Below are 14,311 nucleotides of genomic sequence, written 5' to 3' on the forward strand. Positions count from 1 at the left end.
CACAGCCCCTGTGTAACCAACAGGCCTCCTCCTCAAGTTCCGCAGCCTCCTCACCCAGACGCCAAAGAACGCGGTGGGGGGGGCCTCCGGCCACTCCACCCCAGAGGATTGCCCAAGCATCAGAAGGCTGGCCTTTAAAACTTTAACACTTATTGAAGTGCAGTGTGTCCTTGTCCTTCCCTCCTCCCCCACCCCTCCCGGGCTACCTTGGCAGTTATCCCCCTAGTTGTGTGATGAATTAATAAAGAATGCATGAATGTGAAGTAACAATGACTTTATTGCCTCTGCAAGCGGTGCTCGAAGGGGGAAGGGGAGGGTGGTTAGCTTACAGGGAAGTAGCTTCACACCGTAGCCTGGCCAGTCATAAAACTGGTTTTCAAAGCTTCTCTGATGCGCACTGCGCTCTGCTGTGCTCTTCTAACCGCCCTGGTGTCTGCCTGTGTGTAATCAGCGGCCAGGCGATGTGCCTCAACCTCCCACCCTGCCATAAATGTCTCCCCCTTACTCTCACAGATATTGTGGAGCGCACAGCAAGCAGCAATAACAGTGGGGATATTGGTTTCGCTGAGGTCTATCCGAGTCAGTAAACTGCACCAGCATGCTTTTAAACGTCCAAATGCACATTCTACCACCATTCTGCACTTGCTCAGCCTATAGTTGAACAGGTCCCGACTACTGTCCAGGCTGCCTGTGTACGGCTTCATGAGCTATGGCATTAAGGGGTAGGCTGGGTCCCCAAGGAGAACGATAGGCATTTCAACATCCCCAACGGTTATTTTCTGGTCCGGGAAGAAAGTCCCTTCCTCCAGCTTTTGAAACAGACCAGAGATCCCGAAGACGCGAGCATCATGTACCTTTCCCGGCCATCCCACATTGCTGTTAGTGAAACGTCCCTTGTGATCCACCAGGGCTTGCAGCAGCATTGAAAAGTACCCTTTTCGGTTTATGTATTCGCTGGCTTGGTGCTCCAATGACAAGATAGAGTTATGGGTTCAGTCTATCGCCCCACCACCGTTGGGGAATCCCATTGCAGCAAAGCCATCCATTATGACCTGCACATTTCCGAGAGTCACTACCCTTGATATCAGCGGCTCTTTGATTGCGTTGGCTACTTGGATCACAGCAGCCCCCACAGTAGATTTGCCCACTCCAAATTGATTCCCGACTGACCAGTAGCTGTCTGGCGTTGCAAGGTTCCACAGGGCTATCGCCACTCGCTTCTCAACTGTGAGGGCAGCTCTCATCCTGGTATTCTGGCGCTTCAGGGCAGGGGAAAGCAAGTCACAAAGTTCCATGAAAGTGCCCTTACGCATGCGAAAGTTTCGCAGCCACTGGAAATCGTCCCATACCTGCAACACAATGCAGTCCCACCAGTCTGTGCTTGTTTCCCGGCATTCCACGCCATGAACCTGCCCCAGTAACACCATGATTTGCACATTGCTGGGGCCTGTACTTTGAGAGAGGTCTATGTCTATGTCAATTTCTTCATCACTCTCGTCGCCGCGCTGCAATCGCCTCCTCGCCTGGTTTTGCCTTGGCAGGTTCTGCTCTGCATATACTCCAGGACAATGCGCGTGGTGTTCATAGTGCTCATAACTGCCGCGGTGATCTGAGCGGGCTCCATGATCCCAGTGCTATGGCGTCTGGGCTGAAAAAAGCCGCAAAAGGGAGGGAGGGACGACATGGCCTACAGGGAATTAAAATCAACAAAGGTGGCTGTGCATCAGGGAGAAACACAAACAACTGTCACACAGAATGGCCCCCCCAAAGATTGAACTCAAAACCCTGGGTTTAGCAGGCCGTTGATTTCACGGAGGGAGGGGGAAGCAAATGAATACAGAACAAATCTGGTCCATCTATTTTTTACATCTTAGGCTGGCAGCAGATGGTGCAGCATGACTGATAGCCATCGGCATCTTCTGGGTGCTTGGCAGAAGATGCTGCATTACGACTGCTAGCCATCATCGTCAAGACGGTGCAATAGGACTGCCGGCAGGACTGAGTCTCCAGGGGACAAAACATGTCTGCTCAGGCGCCTCTGACCGAACTCACTGAGGAGTACGACGACGACGGATACCAGTTGTAATACACCATCCGCTGCCAAAAGGCAAGGAGCTGCTGCTGTGTAGCAATGCAGTACCATGTCTGCCGGCACCCAGATGACATATGGTGACGGTGAGCTGAGCTGAGCGGGCTCCATGCTTGCCGTGGTATGTCGTCTGCACAGGTAACCGAGGAAAAAAGGCGCAAAACGATTGTCTGCCGTTACTCTCATTGGGGGGGGGGGGGAAAGAGGGCCTGAAGACTTGTACCCAGAATCCACCGCAACACTGTTTTTGCCTCATCAGGCATTGGGATCTCAACCCAGAATTCCAATGGGCGGCGATGACTGCGGGAACTGTGGGATAGCTACCCACAGTGCAATGCTCCGGAAATCGACGCTAGCCTCTGTACCGTGGACGCAAATCCGCTGACTTAATGCGCTTAGAGCATTTTATTGGGGACACACACAACCAACTTCTATAAATTCGACCTAATTTCGTAGTGTAGACATACCCTAAGCTGCTGCAGAGTGTACAACACAGCCAAACTAGGAACAGGCAATGACGGTAAATGTGACTATACCCATCTCCTTCACCCCTGTATTGTAAGTAACTGAGGCCATCGCTCTGTGTGTGTGTGTGTGTGTGTGTGTGTGTGTGTGTGTGTGTGTGTGTGTGTGTGTGTGTGTGTGTGGTGAGAGAGAAGAGTTTCACAGTACAAAGCCTATACCCAGATTCTTTGTTTAGTGATTGAATAGCACACCAGGAGTACACAACTGAACAATAAAAATATGGAAGACAACAGAGGCCCCACTGCAGTCACAATTGTTTTTCTTTTCAAGAGCCTGCGAAGAAGAGCAGTGGCAGCGTGAGCTCTTTCTTCTGCTTTCCGCAGAAGTTTGGCATTACATGGATGTGAGAAAAATCAGTCCACAGCTACCCTAGACTGAAATATTTTGTGCACGTGTTTGCTTGCTTATAAGGTACACTCAAAGGATGAGAAAGTAACGCAAACACAGCCTTGAACAGTCCTAGTGCAGATCAAATCCTTCGTGGAAATATTGAAGGGCACAAGCAGGTTCTAGGCACAGAGGCAGTATGTTAGAACCTTACCTTCCACCACATTCTTGTCCTTCTTGAGATTTACAGGCTGCACATAGGTTTGAACTTGGAGCTGGGTTCAATTCACACTAAAGGGGCCAGGCGTTGCTAGAACAGATTAACTAAATTCCATCCTGTACAAACAACGGCAGATTGCATTACCTTGCTTTGTGGCATGTTTACTCATAACCTAGCCAGTTCTTCGCGTGCTGGTTGAGTAGTCACTGTGTAGTACGCATGTGCTCCATCCAACCAGAACTGGAAATTCCTCCTCCTTTATTACTGTCTTTTCCTCATCTACCATTTGCTGTCTGGAATGGAATCTTCCTACGTCCATATATTTTATTCTCTTCTTCCATTCGCCTGTAAATCATTTTAGTTAGGGGGAAGAAACCTCCCCTCTCCCCTGACACGTTTTAACATGTTGCTAAACATTAAGCAAAAAGTCTTAAGGCCCTTATTCCAAGGGGGCCAGATGTCAAATCTTGCCCACCCCTTGTGACGGGATCCCCAGGATACAGCCTGGGACCGCTGTGCCCCCTTAGCCCAGGCTAGAGAGTTGTCTCTCACAATGCTTTGCTAGTGACAAGCAGCGAGCCCCTCAAGGCACTGTGATCGCTCAGCACAACCGCATGTGGAGCCCCACACCCAGCTAGATTGGTGCCTTTCTCTGCATGAATGCTCCCACAGCCACTCATGAATCTCACAACCAAATCCCTCCAGCCCCCGGCACTCTACCTCAGGAATATACCAACTTGTGCTGTTCAAGACAATACATTTGCACTGCTTCATTGGTTCACCGCTTTATCCGTTAGGAACATGCAAACCTGAGCAGATACTTAAGAATATAATCATGTCAGTATATGACAGTTTTCATCTTGCGGAAAGATTGTTTTCATAACATAAGGGAAAGCGATAGAGATCTATCACATTCTTTGGAATGTATCGACGAAGGCTGGTGTATAGCCATTTACTGAATGAGATTTCCAATGATTCCTATGCGAGATAAATTGGGTGACGCCCCCGCTATTTCTGTATCAGAGTAACAATTTATGAGCCAGTCAAACACTCCAGGTACAACTAGGGTGACCAGACAGCAAATGTGAAAAAATCAGGACAGGGGGTGGGGGTGGGGAGTAATAGGGTGACCAGATGTCCTGATTTTATAGGGACAGTCCCAATTTTGGGGTCTTTTTCTTATATAGGGTCCTAAGTACAACACATGTATGCCTGTATCTGAAGTTGTCTGGCTTTTACAGTCCATTGGTGATGGGCCATCAACATATGTATTTTGACTTTTTCATTAAGGTTTGGGTTCACAGGAAGACACTGTGTGGGTAAGCATGTGAAGAATGGCTACGGGGGCCCTACACAGGCACGTGACCGTGTCACCTGATATTGGAACCCATCTTGCATTCTATACTTTTCCACAAGAGGCGGGGGGAGGGGGGTGTCAAACTAGGAAACAAAGGACTCCCACCTTATGTAAACCCTATTTCAGGGTGGGGAGTGAGGTAATCCAGGTCATCAGTTCTCCGCTGCGACCCCACCCAAGATGACAGTTGTTTCCAGCAAAGACTGAACTGGGGGGAAAAAGAACTGAAACCAGGCTGGAAGGGCATCTGGCCTGTGAAGAAGATCGCATTCAGGGTGAGAACTTGCCTGTAGTTCTCAAAACCAGTTTCTTACAGCGAGCAAACTTAGAAGAAGGCAGATAGCTTAATAGTATAATTGTCTGAATAAAACAAGAAATAGTGATTTTACAATATAACCCAGGTTAAATACACCTTACCTCCTGTTATAGGTCACAAAGCACACTACCGCCCCGGTCAAGTGAGAAGTTGTGCATACCCTCCTGCACACTGAGGGAAGAGGCACATTTCATATACATTTCGGGTTTGTACTCAAGGGGCTTGCCACAGCACCCAGGTGCTGCCACCAGCCTTGAAGTTGAGCCTTCCCAGAGCAGATGTCTGTGTCTCTGTGCAGCTGGGTGTGGCCCTGCCCAGGTGCTTGGCTGGAAAAGGGTGGGGAGCCTAGTCCAGCAACACCAGGTAAAAAGACTAATCTGCCAGCCTGGACCCCCTCTTAGTGGCCTCCCAGCACACCAGGGGACAGCCAAGGGGGTCCAACCTGTCACAATCTTTAGGCAAACAAACAGTACCAAAAGAAACGTTGAAGTGTGTGGTAAGCACGCAGTCCAAACTCTTTAGACTGTAGTCAATAAAAGAACATCTAGGCAGGCAAGAGAGGCAAAATCTAGAGAGATTGGGCATTAAACTGTCACACTTTAACTATTAGGGTTAATCTGTCAACAAGTCACTTTTTCTCACCTCCCTGGATATTGCAGTCCTTAATACACAGATTTGTCCCTTAAACTGGGCCGAACGACTGACTACTCCGAGAGTCTGTGTCGCTTGCAGCGGAGGGGAGCAGGAGAAAGGCCCAGCATATGCCCACTATGTTGTGTTCGCCCAGCACATGGACCGAGGGTATAAAACTGAAGTCCAGGCATGTCTTGGGGCCATTGCTGAGTCCCCAGGCAATGTTGAGCAATTCCCCTGGTAGGGCCTGACGCAAGTGAGTCATTGAATTGTCGCTCCCTTGCTGGAGAATGGCTGCTAATTTCTGTTCAGCACCCACCTGGGCGCTGGTTACTAGTCTCCAGAGACAATGACAAGGGGAGGTATCTGGGTGCCTCCTAAACCCACAGCATTTTTTAGTGACAACCGTACAACACATTTCATATGCATTATGATCTGCTGAAACATGCAATATCACCAAGTAGAAGTTTCATGTCATATCAAATTTTAGATAAAAGCATGCCACGTGAGGGATGTGATAATCTTCCCCAAGGTCTAATTATAGATGGGGAGAGCATCCTGTAACACCTGCAAGCGTGGGATTTGCTGCTCAATTTCTCCTGGCAATTTCTTCAGGAGTTCCAGCTCCATCAACACCTCACGGAGCTACCCAGGAGACTTTGATCAGATATAAGGGCCCCTTGTTCTCCAACTCACAGCCCGGCACCAGTGGCAACGTCCACCAAGCCACAAGAGAGCAGAGCAATCTGCTCATAAGTCCTCGAAGAAGAGAGCAGCTCCCCCCCTCCGCCCCCCAGGGTGCAGAGTTCATGTGGTGCTCCAGGTGACACCACACAGGCACCAATGGTACCATGAGCTTGTGCTCTGAAGCCATCCTCTGGGCACGGCAGAGCTGTCGAGGAGCATGTACACACTTGAGCCTCCACCCTTGGTCCAGACACTAACAACTCAGCCAGCTCTCCTCTGGCACAACCACAATCCGCTCCCTTCTAGAGTCCCCGATGCTGATGGACACAGTGTCCGCGCGAGACATTGAAACGCCATCCAGTCACCGATACTACGCCCTTATCCCCAGCTCTAGCAGAGCTCTGACAGGCTGACCTCTACCCACTTTCAGCCACGCCACACTCACTAAGGTGACCCCTGCCATTGGGTGCTTGCCTGTGATTAGGGCTCCTAGAAGGATCAAGGTGTGTGTGGACTAACCTATGGAAGAGAGAAGAAAGTTTATACTCCAGGTACTTCAACCCCACCCCCCATCCTCTTGTCCGAGCTCCAAGAGTGGCCTCCAGAACTAACATCCGTCGTACAAGATGCAGGATGGTTCTACTGGCTGCCGTTATCCTGTCACTGAACGAACGTGACTGGTTGCAGCCTATTTTCCCAAAGGCAAAAGCAATCTGTGCTCACCGTACAGTGAATCTGCTGTGGGCCAGGTGCATCTGAAAGATGTACGATGCTGCAAACCAGACTGCTGGAAGCAGTGTTACAACTTTTGTGAATAGCCCCGATCGCCCCTAGGGGGAAAACATGTTTGTTGCCCTACCTTGACAACTGGCTCCTCAAGGGCCAGTCCCACCAAGAACAGATAGCAACAAGCACCCTGCTGAGCCTGTGCCAGTCTTTCGGGCATCAGTGTCACTCTAGTGTGCGTCGGGTGAAGCCGGCGGAGTGTTCTTTGGAGCAGCTCTGGACTCGACCATGGACAAACCATACTTACCACCAGACAGGCTTCTACCCTCGAGGAACCGCAGTGTCCAAATCCACCTCAGCCCTCAAGCAAACAGTTTGTTCCTTCCGGATGCTGGTGGGTGAAGTGGTGGCATGCACCCATGTGACCCCATTTGCCAGACTGATCTTAACCAGGGCTGAACACATCGCAGGTGCAGTCTCTACCCCGGACAGCGACTCCATAGAGAAGAAAGCCTCCGTTTCAGCTTGGCCCAGCTTCCTCCTCCACACGGGGCAAGGGCTCTGTACCCTTGTAGACTAACTGCCTCAGTGGCATCACTTTCAGAGGTCGCTGCCTTGCAAATACCAAGCAAACGCGGAGTTCCATCCACACGTTCACAAGACGTTACGCCGTGGGTCCGAGACTTCTCTGCTGAGGCATCCTTTGGAGCAGTGGTTCTACAAGCAGCAATCCCATCTGCATCCTTACTGAGGAAGAGGAAGGGAGTACTGTTTGTCACCTACACTGGAATATATAATGGGACCAGCACTGAAACAACTCCAGTTCTTTCCTTGTGTAAAGTTCCCCTTCTTCGAGTGCTGGTCACTCTGTGTATTCCAGCGTGGGTATGCATGCGCTCCACGCGCCCGAGACAAGAATTCTTGCAAGCAGTGTCCATTGGTCCATGTTTGCACCCTGTCCAGACCGTGCCTCCTCATTGCTCTGCACTGAGAGACAGGACTTAAAAGGGGTGGGGTGGATCAACTATCAACTCTTGCCAAGATCTGAAGCAGAAGGGAAGGAGGGCAGCTCGTCAAATACTGAGAGGGGCCATACATCTCAAGAACTCCAGTTACGATAAGGTAGGGAAGTTACTCAAAGGGTGTCTTTATTTTTATTATGAATCAGACAGAAAAATGCAAAGAGGGAATTGCTTTGTTTTAGCACCACAGCATTGCTGCTAGCAGAACCTGCACGTGTAGAGAAGTGGGCAAAAGTTAAAAGATATCAGCTGACCTTTGAGGAGAGGGGGAAAACAATTGTTGAATCAGACCTAAAAAGAGATGGGCAGGGATTATTCACGAGTAGCGAAGGACTGAAATAACGCAAGTCCCCACATCCCCCTGCAACCGCAAAGCCAGTTCTTATAAGGAATGTCATGTGCTGGATGTTTTTATATGAAACATACTGGGGCTGCTTTAACAAGAAGCGGTTCCTAAAAGGAAAAGCCATTAACCTCTACAAATGCAAAAGATAGCACAGCAAATACTTCTTGGATTTAGTTCCCGTACATAGGCGGGGCATGCAGACTCCCACCTGGAAAGGCCTGTTCGGTGGGGACAACAAGTTAAAGTTTAACAATCAATGACAAATCCCTTTGCTGATGTCAAAGAAGTGCAGGCACCCCCCATGCTAGAAGAAGCTGGTCTGATAAGGCTGAATAACTCAGGAGGAGACATTCGACAATATACATGGCTTCATCTGCACATATGGCTCACTTTAATGATAAAGGGGCTACCAAAGAACAAAGCGATAACCCTACTGCTCACCTTCACCTTACTGAAGAGAAAAAGAACACGTTGGGAGAGAACTTGGTAAAATCTGGGTCACTGTAATGAACAACAAAGGTATGGAAACTGCAGCTCTTCTCTGCCCCCCCCCCCCAAACAGGTATGTTACATTCTCGGTACCTGGGGCAAAGTGCCATGGAGCTGTGGCTTTGTCCCTGGAACTTTCTGCTACTTGGTTATCTGCTGAATTCTTCACAGCAAGCCAGGCAGGGACCTACGTAATCCGAGGGGTCTGCTTTTAACCTGTAGCTCAGGTACTATTGTCCAGCAGCGCATGCTCATTCCTGCAGTAACTGTAGGAGCAGACCACCCTTTGAGAGATTGAGGGGGGAGGGCAGACTCACATGTATGTGCCTAATTCATAGATTCCAAGGCCAGAAGGGACCGTTGTGATCATCTAGTCTGACCTCCTGTACAACATGTTCTGGGGACATTCTAGAGCAAAAGGAATTAGGCTGTAGATCGATTTTTTGAGATTTAAGATTGGACTTTTTAAAACTTGCCAGTGATGGAAAATCCTTCACAACACTGGATATTGTTCCACTGGTGAATTACCCTCACTGTTACAAATTTACACCTTATTTCCAGGCTGCATTTGTCTCAATTCAACTTCCAGCCATTGCTAGATTGATAAATATTTGTTTGAAGAGCCCATTGGGCCCATATATTCCATCTAAGTTACAACACCGTACAAAGGTGTTATTAACCCAATCGCTGGTGTTTGTCCAATATTAAAGTTTGAGTAACAAACTGTATACCACTGAGACCTCAGGCTAATGGCGTGTTTATTTACTGAACCCCAGTTTCTTATTGCTTACCCTCGGTTTTCCCTTCTTAACCTTCTTTTGAAATGCTTGAGAGTCTTATCTTCTCTAACAATCCTTAGTTTCCTTAGTCCAGGTAGTTTTTAGTTGGTTTTCCTTGAAATTTATAAAAATAAGTAAGTTTTTAACGCTCATCCTTGACCGTCTTTTGCCCCAACAAAGTAACAACTGTTTGTTTTTAGCCCAACACAACTAACTTCTCTTTCACATGGTATTAGAGCTGTTGGAACTGGACTTTGGCTTGTCTACACTTAACAGCTTAACAGCAGCAGCAATAACATTTCATACAGTGTTTTCTTTATGTTCAGCTGATTATCCACCACAACTCGCACATTTTTTCAGTCACTGCTTGAGCTCAGCTTACCATGCTTACATGCCTAAGAATGTAGGCCATACTGACAGAATGGGGGACTTGATCTTGGGAAGCAAACACTTTGGCCATATTAAAAGTGATTGAGGTCATTCAAATTGATGTACACATGTCAATGACTTGCTCTGAGATTTGCTTTATTCAAGGCCATGGACACACTTAAATTGGGGGAGTGGTACATAGTTTATTTTTGTGATGTACAAATATTTTAACATCACTGATATCTGCAGTGCGGGGCCAAAAACCAATTCCCCACTAGGAAAAAAAAAAAAGCCTCCCTGGCTGATGACTTCCTATTTCAAAATAGGCCTACAATTATATGATTTTACGGTAACCCTTTGGGCACAGAGGTCACAATTCTGCAGATCTAGAAAATGCCCATGCACATAAGGTCGTGTTTCTAAGACTTGTAAGCCTCAGTGAGAGAGAGATGGGAACGGAGCATTGGAGTTCCTGGTTCCCAGACCTGTATTTGAACCAACAGGCCATGACAGCAGACCGAGCCCTGGCCTACACCCTACGAATGTATGTCGGTATAACTATGTTGCTCGGGGTGTGGAAAACCGACACACTGAGCAATGACGTTAGCGCTGTCTGTACCGGGAGGTTGGTCGGGATTTGTTGATGCGAGGACTTCTCCCCGAGAGGCGGTAGCTATGTTGACAGGAGGTGAAGTACTTGTGCCGGCGGGAGAAGCTCTCCCATGGTGTAGGTTGCATCTCCACCAAGTGCTACAGTGGCACAGCTGTGCTGCTGCAAGTGTAGACAAGCCTGGAGATAAACAAGTGCTCTGTCCGCAGTCGGAGTACGGCCCACACCGCGGGACTGGTGGGAGCGAGACTTGCAGTCAGGATAAGTGCTTTCAGCTTTAACCCTTAGAAGGCATTTCCACGCAACTTCCCTGGCTATAGAAATCAAATGGAGAGTGTGGTTTCCTGCAGGGAATGGCTGGAATTGGTTCCCTCTGGAATGCAACGCAATGTGACATTCCCCCCTCGCTGACGTCCTCTGTTCATTTGGCACGCAGCACTGCCACCCTGTGGCCAAAACGAGCACTGTAGTGAATTACACTTCCAAAATGCAGTCTTTTATACATATGAGAGTCACTGCTGTAAAGAAAGTATTTTTAATTTATAAGTGGGGGGGAGGTCACACTCAGAGGCTTGCTATGTGAAAGGGGTCAAAAGTTTAACACCATTATAAATGCTGGAGGCAAAGTGGGATTTGGAGTGGAGGTTTACAGCTCACGGCCCCCCCATGTAATAACCTCACGACCCCGAGGGGTCCCGACCCCCCAGTTTGAGACACAGAAATTGTCAAGCGCTTCCTGTAAAGCAGGGGTTCTCAATCAGATAAGATTTGCCCAAAGACAACATCCACACTTGGAAGCACTGTGCGGCTGTAGCATTGTGAGTATCGCTGTAGTGAGCGATTCTCCGGTTGCTGCAGTTAATCCACCTCCCCAAGAGGAGGTTGCTAGGTCCACGAAGAAAAATCTTCCGTTGAGCTAATGCTGCCTACTGCAGGGGTCAGATCAGCATAGGGCTCTCTGGGCTACTCGACACTACCTCTTAGGGGTGTTGATTTTTTGTACCCTTGGAAGTCTGCAACAGAGCTGCTTTTCAAAGCCTGCATAAAATGACCTGTTCACACAGGCAGAAGTGAAAAATAGCTTGGAGAGATCTGCTAATCGAGACAGATTTGGTCTGGGTCAGAATTCATATTTAAATGCCGAGAGGAGCATCACCTGGAAGATGCGCCGTTACTTGGAAGTAACTCTGCTGAAGTCCCAGGGTGCTGGAGGTAAAACCAGGGGCCAGATCACTTGCCCATTAACATGGCTTCTCTTACAAGGCATGTCCTGGTACAGCAAACATTTTCAACCGTCCTTGAACAAAACTTGCTGTGCCTGACAGTTGCCAGCCAAATTGAACCCACATTGCCCAAAAGGAATTTGTGCAGGAATTATGCCTTCCTAATTCCCCCCACCCCCCACTCCACACACACACTTACACTTCCTGCCCAATCTTTTTTTAATATTGCTGCATCCTATTTAATAGTTGCCATATCCCAGCTCAGAAATGACTGCTCTTCAGAGATGGGGACTTCACAGACTCTCTGTGAAGTCCCCAACACTGTGTGATCCTTCAGGATGAAAAGGCACCAAGACACAACCATTGTTGGGAAATTGTGTCTGGGTGCCATCAAGTTGTTCCGTAATTTATAGCCCCCTGGAGAGAAAAACAAAACTGACTTTAACCCTGACCCAGGGCCGGTGCAACCTATTAGGCAACCTAGGCGGTCACCTAGGGCACTAGCATTTGGGAGGGTGGCATTTTCTTCGGCCGCCCTGGTCATCGTCATTTACGTGCAGGGAGCTGGGGGGGGGGGGGCGCGCACGGGGAGGGCTGCCTGCAGCAAGTAAGGGCAGGGGGCGGCACGCAGGGGAACTCCCCGCCCCAGCTCATCTGCTCCGCCTCCTCCCCTGAGCACGCCGCCCCACTCTGCTTCTCTCCCTCCCAGGCTTGCGGCACCAAACAGCTGATTGGCGCCACAAGCCTGAGAGGTGGGAGAAGTGGATCAGCGACAGCGTGCTCAGGGAGGAGGCGGAGCAGAGGTGAGCTGGGGTGGGGAGCTGCCGCACGGCTCCCCGGGCCGGGGGGGGAGCCTCAGGGTGGAGGGGGGGAGGGAGAGCTGCCGCGGGGCTTGGGGAGGGGGCGGAGCAGAGGTGAGCTGAGGTGGGGAGCTGCCGCACAGCTCCCCGGGCAGGGGGGGGGAGCTGCCACGGGGGGGGGGTGCGCCTCAGAGCGGAGGAGGGGGTGGGGAGCTGCCGCAGGACTTGGGGAGGGGGCGGAGCAGAGGTGAGCTGAGGTGGGGAGCTGCTGCATGGCTCCCCGGGCAGGGGGGGCAGCTGCCATAGGGGGGTGCCTCAGGGCAGAGGGGGGGTGAGGAGCTGTTGCGGGGGGGGGGGCGCGGGGAGCTGCCGCAGGACTCTGGGAGGAGGGAGGGTGCAAGGTGGAAGTTTTGCCTAGGGCGCAAAACATCCTTGCACTGGCCCGGCCCTGCCCTAAAGAACAATTGCCGTGTGACCAGGACAATTTGCATCAAAAGATTATTACACACTACATTTGATAAGGGATCGATTCAGCTCTGTAACTTCCCAAACCTCATGAATAAAGAGAAGCATTAAGAGGAAGAAGTGATACTATTTTCAGTTTGCTGATACACAACAGAAAATAGAAAAATAAGCCATCAGGTGATTTTGACTGGGGAACAAAAAAGTCCCCATACATTACAACTTATTTAAACTCCAAAGAGTAGGTAAGTAAATGAAAAAAGACATGGCAATTTCTACTCCTGATGTAGTGATAATTTCTCATTGCTCAGGGACTGATGGGCAGGGAAACTAAGAAGCTACATCACAGGCATGGAACATGAAGACAAAAGTGAGAGTCTGCAGAACCTGGAGGAGTTTCACATTTCAGAAGAACACGGCTTTGTTCTCCCAGACCCACTGGTAAGAGTTTTAGTATTACAGTAGCAAGTTAAAATTTTACGCAGCACATTTGCCTGGTCTGCTAAACCAATATACATAAAATTAGAGCAAATAGAGCAGATATTATTTATATTGCAATATAAAAATAATATCTGCTCTATTATATATAGCAAAAATAGAACACTGCTGCTTACCAATTAGCAATTATTGCAATTTTATATGCCAAGTGCTCATTAGTGTATGTGTAATACAATATTACTTATTTAATGCTATATGTTTTACACACACCATTCCTTAGCATATGTATATTTTAGTAATTTGTATGTATAACAAAACAATTTTTGTAATAGACATTTAAGGCTTCAGAGTGACTTGCCTGAGAGTTTGTATGTAGAGTCACAGCGTGAAGCACTGGAAACAGCTCCAACATGGCTGAGAGCTTTTTGCTCAGAATATCTCCCGGTTGAATAAGCAATGGATTTTGCTGTCTGCTACTGGCCAATTTTTAAGTTCTCAGAAATTAGACTCATACCTACAAACTGTATACATGTCACTCCAAGAGTCCTAGACTATTATGATAACAGAAATAACACATTACTGCCCTTACTCTTCAACTACTTTGCCCAAAGCAGTTTCCTTATTTGTACAAGAGAGACTGCATTGATGGTGGATTTCTTGGTCCAGCTGCCAAATCCATGTGACAAATATCCCAAATGCACAGAGCCCCTCACCGCAGCACACCCCCCTCATTCATCACCCACGTAACACCACAACTAGCACGTGCAGTAACCCCAAACATCACCCCGAAGCCGAAAACGTCTGAGAGTCAGTGTGAAGTGATGGAAACAGCCTCAAGCATGGCTGAGAGCTCTTTTTCTTTAGAATGGCCCCAGGTTCCATCATTACTGGGA

The 14,311-nt window shown here is 48.8% G+C and overlaps 1 protein-coding gene and 1 long non-coding RNA gene across 7 annotated transcripts in view; one reads left to right on the plus strand and one right to left on the minus strand.

Moving 5' to 3' along the window:
• Positions 1 to 14,311, minus strand: part of LOC135981580 (uncharacterized) — a 116,162-nt gene that overhangs the window by 52,614 nt on the left and 49,237 nt on the right. The gene's annotated exons all lie outside the window — the stretch shown is intronic.
• The window catches only part of LOC101943268 (indoleamine 2,3-dioxygenase 1), a 61,869-nt gene that overhangs the window by 36,610 nt on the left and 10,948 nt on the right, over positions 1 to 14,311 (plus strand). For 2 of the 6 annotated variants that reach the window (XM_024108330.3, XM_065584724.1), the window contains exon 2: positions 13,292 to 13,421. In XM_024108330.3, coding sequence (XP_023964098.1) covers positions 13,332 to 13,421 — 90 coding nt within the window. In that variant the 5' untranslated portion in view covers positions 13,292 to 13,331. Of the gene's footprint in view, positions 1 to 5,835; positions 8,003 to 8,243; positions 8,768 to 12,406; positions 12,522 to 13,291; positions 13,422 to 14,311 lie in introns of those variants that run through there. The other 4 variants (XM_024108334.3, XM_065584725.1, XM_005286557.4 and 1 more) reach the window with 4 other exon arrangements.

The sequence above is a fragment of the Chrysemys picta genome, chromosome 2 (genome assembly GCF_011386835.1).
Source record: "Chrysemys picta bellii isolate R12L10 chromosome 2, ASM1138683v2, whole genome shotgun sequence".
NCBI classification, from domain to species: Eukaryota; Metazoa; Chordata; order Testudines; family Emydidae; genus Chrysemys; species Chrysemys picta.